The sequence below is a fragment of the Ochlerotatus camptorhynchus genome, unplaced genomic scaffold (genome assembly GCF_037179485.1).
Source record: "Ochlerotatus camptorhynchus isolate MF236.1 unplaced genomic scaffold, CSIRO-AGI_Acam_v1.1 ptg000503l, whole genome shotgun sequence".
NCBI lineage: Eukaryota > Metazoa > Arthropoda > Insecta > Diptera > Culicidae > Ochlerotatus > Ochlerotatus camptorhynchus.
The window spans coordinates 6,822,631-6,845,179 of NW_027040988.1; the positions used below are offsets into that span (position 1 = coordinate 6,822,631).

The following is a 22,549-nucleotide window of genomic DNA, read 5'->3' on the forward strand; positions in this document are numbered from 1 at the left end:
TTTTTCAACTCCTCTTCCTCTCCTGGAGTTTCCCTTTTCCTCTTTTCCGAGCGTGGATTTCGAGGTCCCTTTGGCGTCTCCTGTATTTCAGCTGCTGCTTTCTCCTTGGCCTCGATCAGTGCCCTTTCGGCAGTTACGGACCTCGTCCTCAGCGCATCCTGTTCACGTTCGGCAGCAATAATGGCGGATTTGATGCCCGTCACCATTTCCTTTATTGCCTTGTGGACGTTGCTCTTATCCTTGATGAAGTCATGGAGTTCATTGATCCTCCTCCTGACCTCCATCAATTTGGTCTTCCCAAGCTGCAATCCTTCTTGGGGTGTGCTACTGCTGGATTTCGGTGTGAACACCTGGCTTAGCATAAGACCTAGCTCTCCTTGGTGTCCTTGCTGCTCACCTTGGGGCTTACTGCTGCTGTTGGAACTCGCTGTTGCCTCCAGGTTCAACACTGGTGATCGCTGCAATATCCCGCTCCTTGCGAACACGTTCGCTCCTCCGTTTTCAATTTCTGGCGTCTTGCCGTCGTCCTTCATATTTTTTTGGGTTTTCTCATTTTCTTCTTTTTTGTTTTTTTCTCCGTTTGTCTCCATTCTGTTGGGTCCCCCCTCCGGGCCGCTATCTCCACTCGTTGTATGTAGTCGCCTATCGTGATCCCATGGTTATCTATGCAAGCAGGGAGGCCATGCTAGGGTTGACACGGTCCTTCATGGGGGCCGTGTTCAGAGCCAGATCGGCGTAAGTCAGGAATGTTACATCTGAGTCTACTACTCACCAATCACCAATTGGTGACGAGTTTTGAACGTATCCGGAGGCCTGCCAAGGTTTTACCGGGACGGGGGCAGCCGCACTATTAGCCCACTCGCCATTTCAAGAAGGTGTCACCCTTCTTTACTTAGGGAGCAGAATAGCACGACTGTCAGCCCTGTAGCGTGTCGTGTCCATAGTTCCATGCCGTGTCCAGTATGCCGTAATAAGGATCTTACTGGCGTCGATCCTAATGTGCCGGTTGGCACTCCTGCGGGTTGACGAAGCATTTCCTCGATCGCCGTGTTATGGTTACCGCGCCAGTGTTCGCGTCGCACCCCCTCACTTTGCTATTGTCAGAAGGACAACATTGCCCAGGCTACACCACGGGGAGGTGTGAGGTAGGAACTTGTGAGGACCAGAGATAGGAAAAACGCTCTTCCCAGGTTGTCAATTCACCATTTGTAGCCCTGTGTGTGTGTGTGTGTGTGTGTGTGTGTGTGTGTGTGTGTGTGTGTGTGTGTGTGTGTGTGTGTGTGTGTGTGTGTGTGTGTGTGTGTGTGTGTGTGTGTGTGTGTGTGTGTGTGTGTGTGTCACAATTTTTGGCAACGTGCTTCTCAGCAACCACTGGATCGAATTGGATTCAACAAGAACCAGATAAAGGGTATTATCATAGAGGTAACCCGAAAAAAAAATTACAGTGAAATTTTCAGTGGAAACAATGCTCTAACATTAATATTTATTGTCGACAATAAAAATGATTGTTATAATGTTGTACCCTTCCGAAAACGGCAAAACTGTTACCTAGCTGTACAATGAATGTACATAATAAAATGTTGTTACAATGATTTTTATTGTATTTTTCATTTATTTTATTGTTAACATGATTCGATCACGAACAATAATGAACAATTCTATTACAATAAAAATGTTGTTACATTAAATATTGGTGTGTTTTCATTGTGGGTTACTTCACGAACAATAAAAATAAATCTGATTGAAGCATGCAGACTATGAGAGGGTCAGCAACACTGCCAATGTAATCAAGATAGGTGCTGCTCGTATGGCTCTTGCTTTGACAGTTCGTTTGGCTGTATTCGTTGCCAAGTCAATTGAACGCCTACGACCAGATCGGTTTGAGTTGAACTCAACTCTCCTGCCTCATCTAAATCCCGTTTAATGCAGACCTTTTCCGTGCAGTCACTAATCATACAATAATAATAAAAAAATCCACCACTTGAAGATGTCAGGAAATCACTCTCAGGTGGAAGCATATTTTCATGGGCGATTCTCTCCAGTTGAATGCATTAACTTATCAACGACGTTCAACCACCAAGGAGACGTGACCTAGAGAGATCGAGTGCAGGGGAGTTGGCTTCCATTTCTCACAAGTTCCGGATCGAATCTCAATCCATAACCAGTAAAAAAAGGACTCACCCGTAACAGACATTACCACCAACAATCAATACGAAACTAACGATTTTAAATTGGCTCACCACTTTAGTAGCCTATTGGTCCCAAGCAAACGATTAACGTACCCTATTCTAGTTGAAATTCTATTACTACACTATGTTTGTTTTGATTCGCTATGAAAGTTTGACAGATAACATCAGGGGTGTGTGGATTCATGCAGAACATGCAGGGGTGAGTGAAATAGCTTGGGACTGCTTGGGACCGTTGTTCTGGTACTGAGTGAGCCAAAAATAATAATGATTTTCTTCAGGACCCAGTGGTCTTAGAGTTACCTCTATGTTACCACCCCCTTCCCTCCCCGGGGCGATGTTTTATTTTTTCGATTTATTTTTAAAGTCGATAAAGTAGATCTGTCAAGCCAACACATACACTCTAAAGTACACTGTTATTTTTTTTAATCAATAAATTCGCCAACCAACAGTAAAATAACAATAATATATAATGTTATTGAAAAAAAATTATACACAGCAAAAAAAAATGTAATATCGATCAATGTAATTCAAGCTGATGTATTAATTAATGATGTAATAGCAAAAAGCAGATACAATATTACATCAATGGATGTAATTTTGTTCGCAAAATCGATGTACATCGTACAACGTTATATTACACAACCGATGGATTGACCTGGTTGCAGCAGTTTGGATGTAATATTCAACAACTTTTTTTTCTGTGTATGGGGAAATCACGAAAATTTCATTGTTAAGATACTTAACAACCCCCCTTTTTTATTGTAAATTTTCCATTTACCATGAAATTTACTGTTTTGTACAACATAAATCAAGGTAAATTTATTGTAGACGTAACAATATAAATCATTGTTAAGACAATAATTTTCGTCTTATTGTTACATTGTTTTTTATTGTATTTTTGTTGTTATTTTTTTTCGGGAACTCTAAGACCACTGGGTCCCGAAGAAAATCATTATTATTTTTGGCTCGCTCAGTACCAGAACAACGGTCCCAAGCAGTTCCAAGCTATTTCACTCACCCCTGCATATTCTGCATGAATCTACACACCCCTGATGTTATCTGTCAAACTTTCATAGCGAATCAAAACAAACATAGTGTAGTAATAGAATTTCAACTAGAATAGGGTACGTTAATCGTTTGCTTGGGACCAATAGGCTACTAAAGTGGTGAGCCAATTTAAAATCGTTAGTTTCGTATTGATTGTTGGTATTATGGTTCCTTCTTGTCACATGTTCAAGTGAATATGGTGCATGAGCCTAAAATAAACCAGAAATCATCCATTATAAAATAAAAATCAATATGTTCCAAGTTAATTATTTGCATCATTATCGTAGGCTCATCTGGTATAAAAATGTTTTCTCGTCGCCACTTGTTTGACAAAATGCAAGGACAGGAGCTGGATTTTAATGCGAAATTGATATATATAGAGAACTATCTATTGAATTTTTATGATTATTCGGAAGAAGAAAGACGCGCATTGACGCTAAAGATTGCAAAATTGAAAACACAATTCAAGCAAAGATGGATGTCTGCTTCCAGGAAGGTCGATAAGTTCCTGCATGATAACAATGATTGGTTACAAGGTACATTTGAGATTCCACGACCACTGAAACGACCCGGTCGTCCTCAAATATCTTTCGATGAATCAAGTGAACGCAGTAAAAGAAGAAAAACAGAAGATTTGAGAAGAACCGTTAGTCCTGCTGAACTGAGCTACGCTACTCGTATAGCGTTATACTCATCTGGAAAGAAAGATGCTTCTAAAGTTTTAGGAGATATTATGGCTTCACCTAAGCGGGCTACCAAATACAGGCAAGCATTTTACAGGAATCCGAAAAAAGCTGCAAATCGGTTATCTCCACTCCAATCGCTTAAATTCGGATTATCCATTCTTCATGCCAGGATTCGTAGTTTTGAGACAATTTTACATCTTTCTTACAAGTTGCCGATCAAAAAATGGCGATTAACTGGCAATGAAAAGGAAATCGTCAAAGAAAGAAAAGAGCACATTCAAGAAAACTTCAGATAGACATTGGGACTCCTTGTGGATTTTCCAAAACCAGGCTTTGGAAATTCGAATGATGGCAACACTAGTCGAAGATTCTTTGCTGATCCGGAAACCGCTGCTCAAATAACAGGTGTTGATTTTAATTTGATCTACCGGCTTAAAGTTATATTGGAGACACTAGCTAGTGGTTTTAAAATTGATACGAAAAAATTTGGAAAATTTACTCAAGAAACAGCGGAGATATACGTTCGACTGTATCCGTGGTATCCAATGACTCCAACTCTGCATAAAATTTTAATCCACAGTACCATTGTTATAGAACATGCACTGCTACCAATAGGGCAGCTGTCAGAAGAAGCTATAGAATCGAGAATTTAAGATTATACCGCCAAAATTTTTCCAGAAAGTTCTCAAGACAGGCTTGCAACATGGATGTACTGAATAGACTGCTGCTTAGTTCTGATCCTGAAATCACAGGTAAACAACGTAATGATTATCATACGTGAAAGTAAATAAATATTCTTTTAGGATTAAGACAAATCCCGCAAAGAAAGTCAAAGGCATTGACGACAGAAACATTGCAAATGTTACTCCCAGAGGATCTCATCCGAGAAAGCGAAGATCGACTTGAAAAATTAGAGATGGAAGAAACATATGAAACAGACGTTTCTAGTGAACAAGAAAATGTGTTCGCAAATTCGGAATGACATTTTTTTTTCGTTTAATTTCATTTGTTTTTTTTTCTAGTTGTTTTGTTTTTGTTTTTGAATTGTTAGATATGTTGTTGCTGTGTAATACTCGGTTTAATATAAGCATTTTCTTAAGGTAAAAGATGATGGAATCCATGAATGGCCGCCATTTTGTTTATTTTGCCTTATCACTTCGAGTTTTTGGCGGCACGAATCTCAGAAACTTCAAAGTTTTCGTGCATGAAACTGTAATGACATGTATGCTCTAGTGCAGGCACACGAAACCCTTTTAGTTTCTTAAATTTGTGCCGCCAAAAATTAGCAGCCATTTGTGGATTCCATTAATTTTCACCTTAAATCTCAAAATCAAAATATAAATATCTTGTTCTTTTTTTGCTGAACTCATTTCACAAAGACTGATTTTAAAACGTAAAAAAAAATCTTCAATTTTTTATATTCTTATAAATGTTTACACCTGCGGCCAAGAAAATAGCACCATAGGCGGATTTTAATTTTAATTAGCCAACTTTTACATGATTTAATTTCGTTTTGTTATAATCAATTAAGCTGAAATTGTTATGAAGAACCAAACTATGGTGAAGTTTGCGTGTACGAAAAATAATTTAAAATGAGAATCTTGAAATATCTCTAATTTAAAAAATGCTATTATTTCAAGCATTTTTAACCATATTGTCAATTTCCGGCAGGAGTTTCAAAAAAGTTTCGAAAAGGCTTTTGTTCGCGCTAAATTCAGCATATTTGTGGTTCTGTGCCAAATTTCAGTTCAATTGATCATAACAGAACAAAGTTACAGCATGTCAAATTTGGTTACATTAACAAAATTTGCCCTTTGGTGCTTTTTTATTGACCGCAGGTGTAAGTGTTTTTTTTTATATTTTATATTTAAAGTATTATTTGTTCCCAACATTTCATCCTTTGACGATAACTAAATTTAAAAATGCTTAACGACTTACAAATTAAAAAAAAGACATTATTATAACATGACCCACCCCCCTCCAAAATACGACTCCACCCTTTTTTTACCAAAAAAATGTTTAATCCTTGAATAAAAATATATATGTGACAAGTTAGAGTGGTTAAATATTTTTGGCCAGCTAGAATTAATAAATACCCCACTGTGCGTCGGGAGCATTGGTACTCAGTACGGAAAAAAATCAAGGAAAAAACGAAAAAAAAAACAGTAAAACTGATTATATTTAGCAACTGCAGCATACTTAATAACCTCAAGTCTCAAGATTTCCGGGAATCTTGCACTTATTTCCCGAAATTCACAGTTAAAAACAATACTTACGTGGAACGCGGAAAAGAGTTGAATCAAACGAGAACAGTTTTGTGTTATTGTTTACATTTTTTCCGGGTGAAAACGAGGGAATGGTTGGTAGTTATTTTTGCATTCATGGGCTGGGGAATGGAAACAACAAATAAATGCTAAATTAAAATTAACTATTGTTGGCTTAATAAAAGAATATTGTTATTTTTACAATAGTTGCAGTTGAAAAGTGGCTTATTGAAACAAAAAGAATCTTATTTTGAATTTATTTGAATAAGTCGCTACAGAAGCGTAAAAATCCTAGAAGAAGACAGGGAGTTCACATTTCCACTCCCCCCTGGTAGGTTGGCCACACACTACGAAAGGGCCGAAACCAAATCTGCAAGCAAGGTCCGGATTGGAATCTGGAAGGACCATCAAGGAATTCGACAGATATTTGACCTCATGAAGGATACACGGGTGAATGAGTGAGTGAAATATTCCGTCACTTTTACAAATGAAAGTCATGACTTTATTTCATAATTGTTTGATTACAATCTAGTAGTGAAATAAGTTGTAGGAGAGTATATCCTTAGTTCGAATCTTAATGGGCTCACTAACACGTCTATCCCTATGAATCACACCATCCACGTTTCCGTTTATGCTCGACTATGCCACGCAGCATTAGTACTGTTGTTTGTTGTTTATTCATATTCGAGAATCTTCTTGTGGTAAAATAGCAGGTAACTGCAAAAAATAAACCAAATAATCGTAAAATTTCTGATATCACCCATAAGAGAGACACATCCATACCCTTCGCTATCCAGCACCTGTTTGAGTGTGGCAGTCGTTATAATGTGGTCGTCACACTTCACCCAGATGTCCTTCTGGTGTCGAACATACGCCGTGTAATGTCCAGCGTCCAACGTTCCCACGTGGTTGATGACCGCGTACAGTGAATAGCGGAAGTCACTGGTGTCGTGCGGGAGTCGACTGTTGCTCTGGTCATCGTCATTTCCAGGACAACTTCCACTGCTGCTGCCGGTTCCTGCCGTGGCACCGTGCTTTCGATCCGAAGACTTGGCTTTCGATGAAGACGAAGAAGAAGAAGACCCGGACGATTGCGACTGTTCAGACTTCTTTTTCGACATAAATGGAGTCATGTCCAGCTCCGATGGGAATGAGATGAAGGTCGAGATCTTTTTGTCGATCTGAAGAAAATATCAAAAGGAATTAATGATCGATCATCGCTGCCAATGAACAACAAACCATTCGCTCTTACCAAACTAGAATGTTCGAAACGCTTCAGATGGAAGCTGGCTACGATTGGCAGTGTACGCATGGAGAGTTGCTTCGTCGATTCCTGATAGGTTTTGCAGCTGGAACATTTGATCTTTGCACTGGAACCAAGATGTTCTGCCCGTGTGAAGCGTTCCAGGCAGTCAATCAACGATTTCGGTGGGCCACCGTATCCCTGGTTCTGAGCTTCGCCCAAATCCAGCGAAATGTCCCAGAATGGATCGATCGTTGTTGATACTCCGTTACAAGCCTGACAAACGACATCACTTTGAAGACCTCCGGTAAAGATCTGATCGATGATGCAGTTACACTGGGTTGGATTTTCTTGCTGTTGCAGCTGTGGCTGGGACTGTTTCGATTTTTCTGCTGCAGCTGCGGCAATTTCGTTCATTGATATCTTACAGTGGCGATGGAGAACATCCAGCGTAGCAATGAAAAATTCGTGAGCATCCTGCTGCTCGTACCCAGCTAGGTGACGTGCGTGGTTCCATATTAAATGCAGTAATCTATGCAGCGATAGGGGTCCTCGGGCACCCGAGTAAAACTCTTGGAACAGTCTCGACACCTCGCACACAAGACATTTGGCAGCTGTTTTTGTGGTACATTCGTGTCTCTCGGAAAGGAAGTAATCCCTTAGAAGAGGAGTATGAATCAATGCCTGAACGATACAGTTCATGAAGCAGGTCGAGCCCAGGTTCAACAGCCCTCGTAGGCCAATACTGGTAAATGCCGTAACATGGCGGCGTTTTGGATTCTTCAGTAGCAAATCAATCTCCAGCTTCGAAGGCGACCACGGTCTCCAGGACAAACTCTTGTTCAAGCTTTTCGCTTCCTTCCTAATGTGCTTCTCAGCTACCGCTTGACATTCGCTGTCGTAGATGAAATCCTTACACTGATAGCAGAAGATCATTCCATAGCACAGTTCCAGCACGATGTAATGCTTGGTCTGCTTGCAGTGGTCGTTGATGTGTGCACCCTTGCAACCGAAATAGATACACTGTAAGCACGAATACAGCTGCGGACCGGAACTACCACACTTGTAGCACAGGCAGGACAAAGCCTTCCGACGCCGGGCATCCTTGTTGATGCAGGTGCTGAAATAGGAATGCACCACGCTGAACGATTCCAGCCCATACTCCTTTACAAAAGCCGCAAAATGAGCACAACCGTGATCGGACATCCTGCGGAGAACACTACTTCTTACCAAAATCAGTCTTACCGTGAGAGCTTCGTAAAGTTTCCACTCAAAATTTTGGCTGATCCAGCAGTGTCCTCGTTTTGCTGAGGGAAGTTATTGAACCGCAGTTTATGTCACTATTGTACGACGTTGGCCATCCCGTATAATTTCGATTGGGAGCTAATTTTCGTCGCCTCCGAACTGTGTTGTACGCCTAAAATGAAATTCAACCTTTCTTTATTGTCTGCGCTAAAAGTACCGACAAATAATGCGACATTCGTGCTACCCGTCGTTCCACTAACAACAACAAACACAACAACAAAAACCGTCAGCGGCCAGGTGGATTTTTTTTTTTGTTGATGCGTTTTTTTTTGACGTTTCTGCTTCATTTCAAAAATAAACAAAACCTTCGATTTGACAGAATCTGATTTTATGTCATGGAATAGGGTAGTGGACTGATATTCGTCTGCAACTAGTAGGGGAACTGGGTGTAAAATATACACAGCAAAAAAATGTACGATTGATGAAACAGTGATGTAAATAATAGCAATGCTGATGCTGACGGATGAAACAGTGATGTAAATAATAGCAAAAAAACAAATACAACCCGCATAAACGCGAACCATCACTTGATCTTACCGATAATGGTTATAAATTATTTATAATCCCTCCTAAACTTTAACTGAAATGGTTATGGAACTTTACATGAACGTTTGTGTGATAAAGTTTCAAGCTTATGTATTATGGTTTTTTGGAAGCGGACCTTACAAATAATGGGTTGTTAAGAACCATTACCATTCCAAATTCTTGTTTTCTCCATACATTTTCAGAAAGAGAACTATATAAGAACGTTTTTACTTATGATTTGAGAACATTAATGGTAATGGTTATGGTAGTCAGTAAGGTCCATTAATGGTTTTGTATTATCGCTCAACTTTACGTGGAATATATCGTGAATTGGTAATCAGTAAATTACAGGCAACCAATTCGCGATATATTCCACATAAAGTTGATCGATGTTACAAAACCATTCGTGGACCTTACTGACTACCATAACCATTACCATTAAAGTTCTCAAACCATAAGTTAAAAGGTTCTAATATAGTTCTCTTTCCGAAAATGTATGGTGAAAACAAGAATTTGGAACGGTAATGGTTCTTAACAACCCATTATTTGTAAGGTCCAGTTCCAAAAAACCATAATACGTAAGGTTGAAACTTTATCATTAAACGTTCATGTAAAGTTCCATAACCATTTCAGTTAAAGTTTAGCAGGGATTATAAACCATTTTTAACCATTTTAGGTAAGGTCAATTTATGGTTCGCGTTTATGCGGGAATATTGCATCCATCGTGATTTCTGTGTACATTGTATTTACAATGTAATATTACACAACCGATGGAATGACCAATGCCACATAGGCGAAGCCAGAGGGGGCAGGAGGAGGGGGCACGGACACCCCCTAATTCAGCATTATTTTTGACTGGCGTGACTGCCTATCACTGCAAAGGGCCTGGGTACAATCCCAGTTGGCGCCGTCGGGATTTTCTGAGGCATAAAATCTATGATCATGCTTTACTTCGGTCGGTTGGACGCCGGTCTATGAGTTGATGGGTCGATAGGTGTGGGAGCTGCCGCCCTAGCGTCGGTAGCATTGATACGGAAAACAAGATCGATGGAAAACAAATCAAAGAAAAAAAGTCCATTAAAATCTTACGAAATGTTTTTTTATTAAATTAAAAGAGGGTTCCGGAACTTTTATGAAGTTTGCAGAAACTAAATAAAATTCCCTTAATTTAAACGAAGCTTCCCAAATTTGTGCATAGTTTTCACTTCTTCAAAGTTTTCCCGTATTTTTGTAATGCTCTCTGATTTTCAACGAAGTTCTCTGAAGCTCTACGAAGGTCCCTGAATTACTATTGAATTTTCAGAATTTCGACGATGTCCCCTGACGTCTCTAAAGTTTTACTAAGTTGAAGTTGAAAAAAATCAGTGAACTTCAGCGAAGTTCCCAGAATTTTTATAATATTCGCTCAATTTCTCTATAGCTCGCCAAATTTCTTCAAAGTATGACGAAGTTCTATACTTAAGTTTTACTAAATTCTCTGAACTTCTACAAAGTTCACTTAAGTTTTATGAAGTTAAGTTCAGTGAACTTCTACAACATGAGCTAGCACTTTAGCAAGTTTTTAGAACTGCTACGAAGTTCACTTAAGTTCGATCAAATTAAGCCCGCTGAGCTTCTACAAAGTTTGCTGAGCTTTTACAAAGTTAGCTAGTACTTCTAGCAAGTTTTCTAGAGCTCTAAGAAATTTCTGCAAGATGTATGAAGTTCCTTAAAGTGCTACGTTTCCTGAAGTTTAATAAAATTCTCCAAAGTCATGCGAAGTTCTCTGAAACCAAATGGAGGACACCTCGGGGCCTCCCTTAGCTCAGTCGGTAAAGGCGCAGCTACAAAGCAAGACCATGCTGGAGGTGGCTGGGTTCAATTCCCCGGTCCGGTCTAGGAATTTTTCGGGTTGGAAAATTTCTCGACTTCCCTGGGCATAGAAGTATGATTGGACTTGCCACACAATCATATCAATGCAAAAATGGTACAGGCATCGAAAGCACTCAATTAATAACTGTGGAAGTGCATCTAGAACACTAAGTTGAGAGCACGCAATAAGCTAATATGCGATATGCAATAAGCTTGAAAAGCGAAGAAGAAGAAGAAGACACCCAAGAAATAGCGGTGGATGGACTGCACTACCCACCTGTATACAAAAATCAACTTTATGATGGGGTGAAGAAAAATGCCACATATTCATCAAAGGGATTTCGGTTTGGTTTTAGAGCAGTAACTAAAGCAAATCGTCTGCATCTAAATATTAAGTGCTTTGCATGAGGTCATAAGATTTGTTGAACAATTTAAATACCTACGTTGGGCTCGAGACAATATAGAACAGCCCGATATACACCTATCGACATCCAGATTCGTTAATTTTAAGGAACTACTTCCATCATAGATTTCTTGACTAATGTAACATTCTAATACTATACAAAGAGTACTGACCCTTTAGTCCATCGCCCTCACTGGTCCATCTACTAGAAATCCAATCGATAGTCAGCCTCATCGGTACAATATCAGGAAGTCTGCGTATGAATCGAGCTACTTTCCGAGCTAATGGCATTCAGAAATTCCATGCTGGCCGAGGTTTGCGTTTGAATGGAGGAAATTTTCCCCTCAGCATCGCACTCCGTAGATCCACTTTGCATCAAATTAGTTTGGGTTTCTGTTGAAACGAGAAATTCACCCAACCCATCTCCCCAGCTGGTTTGCGTCTCAATTGTGGACAGGGCCAGATCGGAAAATATATCATCACACGTTTGAGTGTACATGTGCGAGTAGAGCATCGGATCGGTGCGATCTTCGTTCGGGAACATTTCGTCGTAGATGAGATCGGTTTGCGTTTCCGTACAAACACACGTGACCGATTCCGATGAAGCATTGGATGCTACGGTCACATTTCCGAAGCAAGTGAGGCTGCTGTCCTCAAAATAATTAAACTGCTCCAAATTCGTTTGGCAGAAGTTGTCCATGGTCGATGCATTCACGGATTCGACTGAACCCTGATTAGAGCTTGTTGCAGTCTGAGTGGAACATTCAATCTTTGCAGCTAGATCTGGAGGATCGATGTCAGTCTGTGTGGTTTGCGACTTTTTGATTGCCATATCTGCTGCGCAAATTTCATCTTCTGGCAGTTCTGTTTGAACTTGGATCGATGATTTTGCAAATCCCTTCACAGCTTTTACTGGCACATCAAGCGGAATCTCAGTGGCCTTTCGTTTACTGTTTTTGCTCATCAAAAGTTCTTCGTATCCATGATTCTTCCGCTTGGTATGAGTCAACAGAGCTTCCCGGCTTCCATAGGAATAGCCACAAATCTTGCAAATGAATAACTGGCCACAGTTTGTCTGATGGGCTCTTAGAAGCGATTCTGTAGCGAATGATTTTTGACCGTTGCAGTTGATGCAGATAAAGTTCTAAATAAAAAAAAAACAATATTGTCAGCTTCATGTTTACTAATCCGGGGACCTTTTTCACTAACCTTGACCGAATGCACTTTCAAAAAGTGCTGCTTGAGATTTCGGAACGAAGTGAAAAACTTCTCGCCGCTGGCATTGAGATGATACAGACAGGATTCCACGGGGCAGTGAAAGTGTTTCACGTGAGAATCATTTCCGAGTCCAACTGCGCCTCCCGACTGCAGCCGATGATGCCGGGTAAGATGCATTTGCAGATGGGACGCATTGGAGAACTGCTCCCCGCAACCGTTCACTTGGCATAGAAGCAACTTTGTAGCGAGGATTTCCTCGGGAGGGAGCGTTATTTTAATGATTACTTTCTGATTCATATCGCGGCGCCAATGAAAATAAAATTCTGTTATCGAATCGAAAAACGGTACTGAGCGAACTGTTCGGTTGATATATTTTGTTTTTTGTTCTGTTTTGATTTGGGTTTTCGGGGTTTTCTCTCGCATGCGATGTTTTTTCAAGGGAAGATTAAATGTAACTCTACAGTATGTTCTTGCTAATCCGAAAACTCAATAAAGGTTGGTCACATTATTGCAGACGAAATCGTTAGTTTTCACCGGTTGGTATTACCAACAATCAATACGAAACTAACCATTTTAAATTGGCTCACTACTTGACTAGTCTATTGGTCCCAAGCAAACGATTAACGTACCCCATTCTAGTTGAAATTCTACTACTACACAATGATGGTTGGAAATGCTAACATGAAGCTTTAGTGTGATGATTTATTAGCTAGAGAATGATCTTTAGAAGAGGGTATGTGGATAGTTCCGTTAGAGTACGGCAGTATGAAAATTGAATAGAAGTTGAAAATGAGCGAAGGGCCATTAATGCGACAAGTTTTGTGGACTTGGAGACATACTTCAAGTCCCCGCGTACATCGTACGGGTTAGGCAAAAATGTGCGTCTATCTTTAAAAACTGTCGTATTAATGGCCCTTCGCTCATTTTCAACTTCTATTCAATTTTCATACTGCCGTACTCTAACGGAACTATCCACCTACCCTCTTCTAAAGATCATTCTCTAGCTAATAAATCATCACACTAAAGCTTCATGTTAGCATTTCCAACCAACTCTGAAAATCGTTAACTTCGCGTATGAAGTAACATAAAAAACACTTTGAATACTACACAATGTTTGTTTTGATTCGCTATGGAAGTTTGACAGATAAAATGAGGGGTTAGTGGATTTTCCTATGTTTTGAGCGAGGTTTCGAGGGGTGAATCGATTAGCTTGGGACCGAAGAGAGTACCAGAGCTAAGCCAAAAAGTTGTTCCTTTGATTACTGTACCGTGTTCCTTTGATTACTGAAAAATCCTGTTCCCCTACACCGAGGTGAATTTCCATATACCTTTTATGTGTGAAACCCTAGGTGAAACCACATATTTTTTTGCAATTAGGCCTCACAAATAAACAATATGTTTGGGGAACATAAAAAATATTTGGTTTCCCACAAATAAAATCAACGTTCTAAAAGAAATGAATTTCATATGTTTTGCAAATAAAATTTATGTGTGAGGCCCATGGTGCTTCTAACATAATCTAATGATTGTTTGCATGTGTCTCACACATAGATTTTTGCAATAAGACTCATCGAATAGTTTCTATGATCTTAAAACATAAATCTCATGTGCATATAACACATAACATTTAAGTGTTTTTTGTATAGTTTCCAGTGATGTGTATACATAAATGTTATGCTTAATTTGACACAGATATTCGCTGTTAGATATTGCACATTTCATACCAAACTAGACCTCTAAGCGCATTTTCACTTATTAAAAAGCGTGATAAAAGTGCGAATCTAATCGTCTTGGTATGTTTGGTGCACTTATTCCTTATGTTGCAAGGAATAAGCGCTTCCAAGACACCAAAACGATTTGACGGAAACCTGCACTTTTATCACACTTTTTGCCTTTTTGTGCAGTCCAGTTTCAGATGCAATCAGCAATATGTCAGCAACAAACGATTTGAGCTGATTAAAAGCTGAATAAGCTATTTTTTAGCTGAAGAAGCATAATTTTGCCTGAATAAGCTCTTATTCAACTTTCAATGTTTGTTGGGTATAGATTCCATAGATAAGCGGAGGAAATGTGTAATGTAGCCAAACGAACTGTCAGTTAATGTAGCCAAACGAGCATGACGTCATCATGGTGTTGTTTGAGGGAGAAGTATTGTAATATTATGAGCACAAAACGCTTTCCACACTCCACATTCCGATTTATTTCGCGGACAACGGAAGAAGGAAAAATAAAGCAAACCATTCTTCAATACATTGTTGCAAAGATTTGCTGCGCTTCATTTTGAACTTTTACGCACGAAACAAAACAAAACTGCACAACGAAGAGCTCTATGATGGCATGAACTTTTTTCACGCATGCCAGTAAGATCATTTATTTTTCATGGTTGTCAAAACCTTTTTGTGCCACCACCCGCATAAACAATAACCATAAGATGCGCCTAACCACCAATTCGGGATATCATCCCAATTTTATGTGGTATGGTCGCACCATCTAAGATATCATCAGTATATGGTACACGTTTATTAGGGCACTTACCTATGGAATCTAAAGTATCTATAAGTGGCACGATCCACGAATTAACTCATTCATTATTTGCATGCTCAAACATGTCTTTAGCTATAATTATGTATGAACATGTCGAGATGACTTTGTGTAGCAAGAATATGAGTCATAATTGGCACTATACACAGCAAAAAAAAAATGTAATATCGATCAATGTAATTTAAGCTGATGTATGAAATAATGATGTAATAGCAAAAAGCAGATACAATATTACATCAATGGTTGTAATTTTGTTCGCAAAATCGATGTACATCGTACAACGTTATATTACACAACCGATGGATTGACCTGGTTGCAGCAGTTTGGATGTAATATTCAACAACTTTTTTTTCTGTGTACGGTCATAAAACCGAAAATTAGTGATGATTCAGAGCTAGTATTATCGTTTCAGTAGAAAACCGGAAAATCCCACACGCGCCAATTGAATTTACTCTCGTTCTGTACGTTAAACATAACGTCGGACATAGTGCGCTGTATTCACACAATGATGCGCTATTCAGCGCACTATGTCCGACGTTATGTTTAACGTACAGAACGAGGGTAAAATCGAATGTCGCGTGTGGGATTTTCCGATGTCCAACTTGAACGACAATATAATTAATTTTACTCGTTTACAGGTAGCTCTATTTCTCATTCGCGACGATGTTTTCAGCCAATGCCTTATCCTCGTTTCGTGATGCCGGTCACGAAACATACGCACACAACCAAGGATCGCCGGATTTGTGGATGTGTTAGTGCCCTTATTTTCTACTGTTGTTCTTGCTGTTTTGATTGAGCTAGGATGCTTGTGTGCGAGAGGTGATGTTGTCAAATTTTTTGATCCGTCCGCAATCCTTTTTGACGTGTGTTGTTCGTTCCGCAAAAGTTTTGTCGTGGTTCACGCGTATCGAGCGCTCGCTAAGATCTTTAACTGTGTCGGGATCGGGTCCGTTTTCCTGGAATTGTCCGCGTTTGAGTCGTGCTACCTTGCGGAACCGGATTCCGTCGGGAGGCGTGGTAGAGCTGATTGGTGTTTTCGCATACGTGTAATTTAGGTTCAGCCGTCCAAATTGAGAATAATGGCAAGTGATAAAACTGCGGTAAAGTCTGTGCGATAAGAAAAAAAAAAACGCAAGGGTGTAATAATAAATCGCGTGATCAGGCAGGTAATTGTTTTGCCTAGTCGGAGGAAGAGCCGTCCGCCGGTAGGGGACAGTGTGCGGTGAATGTGGGAATCGAGTTTTACCTACAAGTGGAAGACAAACATCGTCTGTGTCATCGCAGTGTAGGATACTGCCATACTGCGTCAGCCTTTTCCATCCAGCTAATAGGCAGCAGCCAGGCAGTGACCGTCTGGAAGGCGACCGAAATCTCTTCGGGGTACGGAAAAGTAATAGTCTATTACCTATTGCTGATAAACTATTGCAGCGTAGCAGTAAAATGCTGCCGTGATTAAGTTGATTTCTGTCTAGTTCCGATCACTATCGGTAGCGGATGCGTGTCAGTTGTTGGGAAGGTTGAGTTAAATAGTATTACTTCAGTTCAAGTGTGATTTTTTGTAATTTAAATTATAAACATGAAGTCGCCTAACGGAGCTTTCGGTGCTGTTGCGGAATTTCTGGGAACCATTTTCAATGTACGCCTTCTGGACAGAGGAGGAAGTGATGGTGCCAGAGGGGGTAAATACAACTACGACCGACTTGCCCAAGAACCGCTAAATGGTGGTCATCACATGCCGCAGCAACAGCAGCAGCAGATTGGACGTGGCTTCTTCAATGGATCGATCACGGTGGTGAGAGAAAGAGTGCAAAACGTAGCTTAACGTCAACTTAACTGCTACTCGTGCCTGTCTACGAGCTTTTCTTTCCTGTCTTCTCTTCGATGTTAGTGCGGAGTGTATGGTGTATGTTGCCAGAATAGGAAATTAAGGTTTCGATTGGATCAATGTCTTTTTCCGATACGACTAACATACAACTTATTATGTACATAGTTTTCGATCCGTGTAGGAATCAATTTCTATTTTGGCAACATATTATCGCAGCTCGCAGCAATATCCCGTCATGTTTGGTTACGGTTGCCTCAGCCCACCCACTTCTTGGTGGTGTTTTGGTCTTCCACCACTTGTTCGCTGCTCTAAACATCCCAACCCAGTTCATAACATTTCAACTCCTTCTGCGACAAAAACCGAGAACGACAACTCCCACGGAAATGAGTTACCATTATCATGCGAGAGAGAGAGAGAGAGAAGCCCAGCGCAAGGACAAATATGTCCCCCCCCTATCCCGTTTTTGGCGTGTTTGTGTGCTGATCCTTTTTAACACTACAAAGAAATTGTCCCACTCTCTTTGCTAGCACCGCAATCAAAAGAGTTTCGTACCAATCGAACAAAGAGTGTTTTCTATAAGGGGGCAAAGTTTGGATGACTCTCTGCATTTTAGCGAATAAAAGAAAATGTTACGATAACATTTTCGATCCGTTCGATTGTGATTCCCTCCTTTGGTGTTAATGTGTAGGTTGCAATTTCTTGTGAATCTCATCGTTGAACAGTGGTTTGAGCGGAGGTAATCACTCGAGTGCTTTATTTTTGCATGTGGTGACAATCTGATTTTACATTCTGGGTCAAATCTCCAAATCAAACTTGAGACAAACTACTTCTGTTATTTTATTTGTATCATAACATGAATCGTATGAATTGTATCATGGAAGTACTTTGGAATACAAATCAATCACTGTATAAGTGTTATTTTGGAATAAAGCAAAATTTAAATACAGAAAAAAAAATCAAGATTTATAACTAAAACATCAATTCGTTAAATTACAAACTGATTTCTAAAAATGAAGACACGAAATAAATAAAAAAAACGTATGTGTAAAACATCTGCTTGTGTTACTTTTTTCGCAGTGCACAGATTTTATAAAGAAAAAACTAGTCGTTCCAATAAAAAATCTATACTTTGAGTATAAATGAGCAATATTTGAGCTAATTTGGTATTTTGTTCTTCAAGAAATAACAGTTTTAAAAAGGGTACTTAAAAGAAATGTTGTTCTAAAATTGCTCAAACTTCAGACATACTTCTGTAGTGCTTCTTGAATAGGTTGTATCTGACAAATGGAAGCAAATTGAGATTTTAATGCTTCCAGACATAACTCCGTTTATTCTACTGTAGAATTTCTACATACAGACATTTGGGCCCCTACCTATTTTTTGTTTAATGTTTACATCAAAAAAACTATTCTACATAAAAAAAAAACTAATTATGCCAGGTTTTCCTTCAAATGAAACGTACGCACTACAAAATACGGCTAATTTCGCGTTGCCTGACGTGATAGTACCTGTCTCATAGCGTTCGTATGAGAAAATGGAAGAATTGCCAGTCTTCTTGATTTGTTGTCTTCGACACAGTTCAAATGGAAAGGATGCCGAAGAAAAGGCAGCAGATGAATGTAAATAAACAAACACGTCATATGAAATTGCTAATAGAAGTGCGGACGCTGCTTAGTAAATTCCCCTACATCCGAAAATTTCTTCCGATTTCCTTTGAAATACTACCTGAAGTTTTTTCAGACTTGCCTCAAATGTGTCTTCCGACTTCTCCTGTCCTGATTTTTTCTGACTTGCCGGAATTTGCTTACATCTTTCCGCGCAAGCTAGTTCCAGTTTTATTAGGACTTCGAGGTTCTTCTGATTTCCCCTGGAAGTTTCTTCTGATTTCCATCGGAATATTCCTGCAACTTCTCCTGGAAGTATGTTCCAGCTGTCGCATGAAGTGCTTCTGGCTTCCTCCTGAAGTTTCTTGCAACATATCTGGTAGTTTTTTCCAGACTTGTTCCTAAAGTTGCATCTGATTGACACGGAAGAAGCTTATGATTTCTCTGATAAACTCATTCCAACTTACCCGAGAAGTCCTGCTGACTTGCCCGGGAAGTGTCTGCCAATATCCCCTAGAAGTTTCTCTAAACTTTCCCTGAATTTTTCTTCTGACTAGCCCAAAAAGCTCTTTCAGGCTGCTCCCGGAAATATTTTCTGACTTTTCCAGGATGGAAGTTTCTTCTAACTTTCCCGAATTTTTTGTTTCACTTTCACTGGAAATTTAATTTTAGATGGTAATTTTCCCGGGAATGGTTTCCTGGTCGGTGTGGTCTATTTTTTGCGAAACAGTTTTAAAAAGTCACGACATTTTTGCCAGTTGCCAGTTTGTGTTTGTTTATCTTCACTCTGGTCATTGCGAAAAGTATCAAGCACCACACGGGCAAAAATATTGTCAATACTCAAAAGTATATTTTGACGACAAATATACTGATGAGCGTATTGACGCAAAATCAAAAAAGTATAGCGCCCATTACACATATCAATATATGTATTTTATTGTATTGTATTGTAAATACTTAAATATTTTCGTTGATATTTAGAAATATGTTGATGTTTTCAAATACATCAAAGTTGTCTTCCCCCTTGAGGAAAATAATTAAGAATTTGCTTGCCTGGCAGCAGCTTTTGAAGACAATCAAACTGTTCTCATGTTTCGGTTCAATAGAATCAATGTTAGTTCAGTTCAAGATCAACCATGGATTACCGTAAGCTGTCAGTTTTAATCTCACTATTACTGGCAGCATGGTGCATGGCCAAAAGTAAATAATAAAAAAATGTGTGGAAACTTGAACATTTTTCCAAAAATATCGATTTTAGAAGTGAAAACAGAAAGAAATATTTGGTTAATATAAAAGCTACCACTTGTATCAAATATTTTTATCGAAAAAGTTTGTAAAAACCATCATTTTCCGGTTCTCTGCCTACGAAGTAAATCGCAGTTATTTTTTTTTTTAACTAGCGACATCTATTGTGAAAGTCAATTGAGGGGTTTAGAAGGAAAGGGATGTACATAAGTGACATTGATCGATTCTCTTCATCGACTTTCTCTTTCGTTAATAATTAAGCTGCAAACACATTCCTTGATTCGTGTGCCATTCTGGATGATAGCTGAGAACCTTCTTTATCAAACTAGGGTATATGTCCCTAACCTCGGTCTAATATGACACCTTCAATTACATTTTATGCCGTATCTTATGTAATAATTCACTGTCGATGCAGTCGATATTTCACTGTCAACATGTAAGCTTAGATATTCTTATTATTTGGATATTGATTAGGCACGACTGAAAATTGTGTAACCTCACAATATTAACATGAAAACATTGCAGGTACGTGGATGTAATACCATTGACAGACATACAAAGCAGTACCTACAATTTGCGGTACTAGCTTAAAGAAATACAACGGTAGTACAACAGTGTACTTTGTATGTCTGTACAAGGTATAATGTCGGTCGTCTACTGTACTCAAATTGGGTCTCTAAATGGATACAACTTCGTCCTATCGAAGATAAACCTCAATATACAAAAGTTCGGCATGTGAAATGGCGCTTCTTGTTCACTCCTTATAATTCATACGTATGTAAACACATTGTTGACGTCACTTTCACTTCCCGCGTAAGAACTCTAGACTAACATTTGAAAAGAGCGTAATTCAAAAATGGCGATATACGAATTTTTATGACCTAAAAATTAATCCTATTTCACGACTTTCCATTTTCTGGATGATTTTATAAGCTAAACATATAGTTAATAGTGTAATCTATCATCATGCATCACTAAAAACTCAAAAAAAGTTTTCTTTGTCGTGAAATTGAGAAGAAAACATCATACGCCCTGATAATTTCTTACACGTTGTTACCCCCCGGATCTTCCACCCTTTGAACTGCCAACACTGGTGATGCGCCGTGGAAGTACACCCTAAAGCCCTACAGTAAAAGTATGGACGACTGTCACCACAAAACTGAAAAAAACTGTTCCAATCGAGCAAAGCGGTGCATTTTGACGGTTCGATTGGAACAACTTTTGACAGACGTACATACTTTTACTGTACACTGTAACTGGAAAGTACCCATTAATGGGTGAAAAAGTGCCCATTTCGAAGTAAAGTAGGTAAACTCATTTAATGGGTAAAACGTCTTTACCCATTAATGGGTAAAGACCTTGTACGTCAAATCATGGGGTACTTTTTTACCCATTTTTAAATAATAATTGGCTTTATAAAATGGGTACAAAGTACCCAATTTTGAAATCCTTAAACCAGGATTTTTCTTTTAGAATTTGTATGATTTATGGATCATTGAAAGAGCCACAATGAATAGTTAAGAATACAAAACGTTATTTATATTTATATCTTTATTTCACCATTTTCCATCCAGTGGTCTTTCCATCGTTCGTGCAAGAAATGGTGCTCCCAAAGCTCTCCTGGGATCTCCTTGCTGATCCGGCTAGTTCTGTCCCTGCAAGTTTCAGATTGATTTTTAGATGTGGGCAGAAAGAAATAAAATAAGAAATACCTACTTTTCAAACGAGCAATTTCCATTCGACATCGTTAAGACACTTTGCGACTGAAGCGAGGACTGGAAGATGTTATCTAAGTTGCTTTTCACCCATTAATGAGTAAAAAAGTACTCATTATTCTCGCCTGAAGCGCTCTGAGAAATGGGTAAAAGAGTACCCATTATTTGAAATTGAACTTCACCCATTATTTGACAGCCTCATATAGTCATCAAAAATGGGTCCTTTTTTACCCATTAATGGGTACATGGCAGTTGCAGTGTACACTGTAACTGGAAAGTACCCATTAATGGGTGAAAAAGTGCCCATTTCGAAGTAAAGTAGGTAAACTCATTTAATGGGTAAAACGTCTTTACCCATTAATGGGTAAAGACCTTGTACGTCAAATCATGGGGTACTTTTTTACCCATTTTTAAATAATAATTGGCTTTATAAAATGGGTACAAAGTACCCAATTTTGAAATCCTTAAACCAGGATTTTTCTTTTAGAATTTGTATGATTTATGGATCATTGAAAGAGCCACAATGAATAGTTAAGAATACAAAACGTTATTTATATTTATATCTTTATTTCACCATTTTCCATCCAGTGGTCTTTCCATCGTTCGTGCAAGAAATGGTGCTCCCAAAGCTCTCCTGGGATCTCCTTGCTGATCCGGCTAGTTCTGTCCCTGCAAGTTTCAGATTGATTTTTAGATGTGGGCAGAAAGAAATAAAATAAGAAATACCTACTTTTCAAACGAGCAATTTCCATTCGACATCGTTAAGACACTTTGCGACTGAAGCGAGGACTGGAAGATGTTATCTAAGTTGCTTTTCACCCATTAATGAGTAAAAAAGTACTCATTATTCTCGCCTGAAGCGCTCTGAGAAATGGGTAAAAGAGTACC

At 39.1% G+C, this 22,549-nt stretch overlaps 3 protein-coding genes across 5 annotated transcripts in view; 1 reads left to right on the plus strand and 2 right to left on the minus strand.

The window, feature by feature from the left end:
- Positions 1–6,654: 6,654 nt before the first annotated feature.
- On the minus strand, positions 6,655–8,912 carry not (non-stop). The gene is made up of 3 exons (XM_065235883.1): positions 7,439–8,912; positions 6,970–7,367; positions 6,655–6,903 (listed from the first exon to the last, which is right to left on the minus strand). Exons 1-3 carry the CDS (start codon positions 8,633–8,635, stop codon positions 6,861–6,863), a joined length of 1,638 nt encoding a protein of 545 aa, XP_065091955.1. The 5' UTR covers positions 8,636–8,912; the 3' UTR covers positions 6,655–6,860.
- A 2,618-nt stretch (positions 8,913–11,530) lies between these two features.
- Positions 11,531–13,030, minus strand: Asciz (ASCIZ zinc finger protein). Its single transcript, XM_065235884.1, has 2 exons — positions 12,723–13,030; positions 11,531–12,657 (listed from the first exon to the last, which is right to left on the minus strand). The coding sequence occupies exons 1-2, from the start codon at positions 13,026–13,028 to the stop codon at positions 11,758–11,760; spliced, it is 1,206 nt and encodes a 401-aa protein (XP_065091956.1). The 5' UTR covers positions 13,029–13,030; the 3' UTR covers positions 11,531–11,757.
- Positions 13,031–16,519: 3,489 nt separating this feature from the next.
- The window catches only part of SPoCk (secretory pathway calcium atpase), a 183,828-nt gene continuing 177,798 nt past the window's right edge, over positions 16,520–22,549 (plus strand). Inside the window, exon 1 of one of the 3 annotated variants that reach the window (XM_065235735.1) lies at positions 16,520–16,652. Coding sequence is in view for 1 of the 3 variants with exons in the window: in XM_065235730.1 (XP_065091802.1) it covers positions 16,849–17,064 (216 nt within the window). In the remaining 2 variants the exon portion in view is untranslated. The other 2 variants (XM_065235734.1, XM_065235730.1) reach the window with 2 other exon arrangements.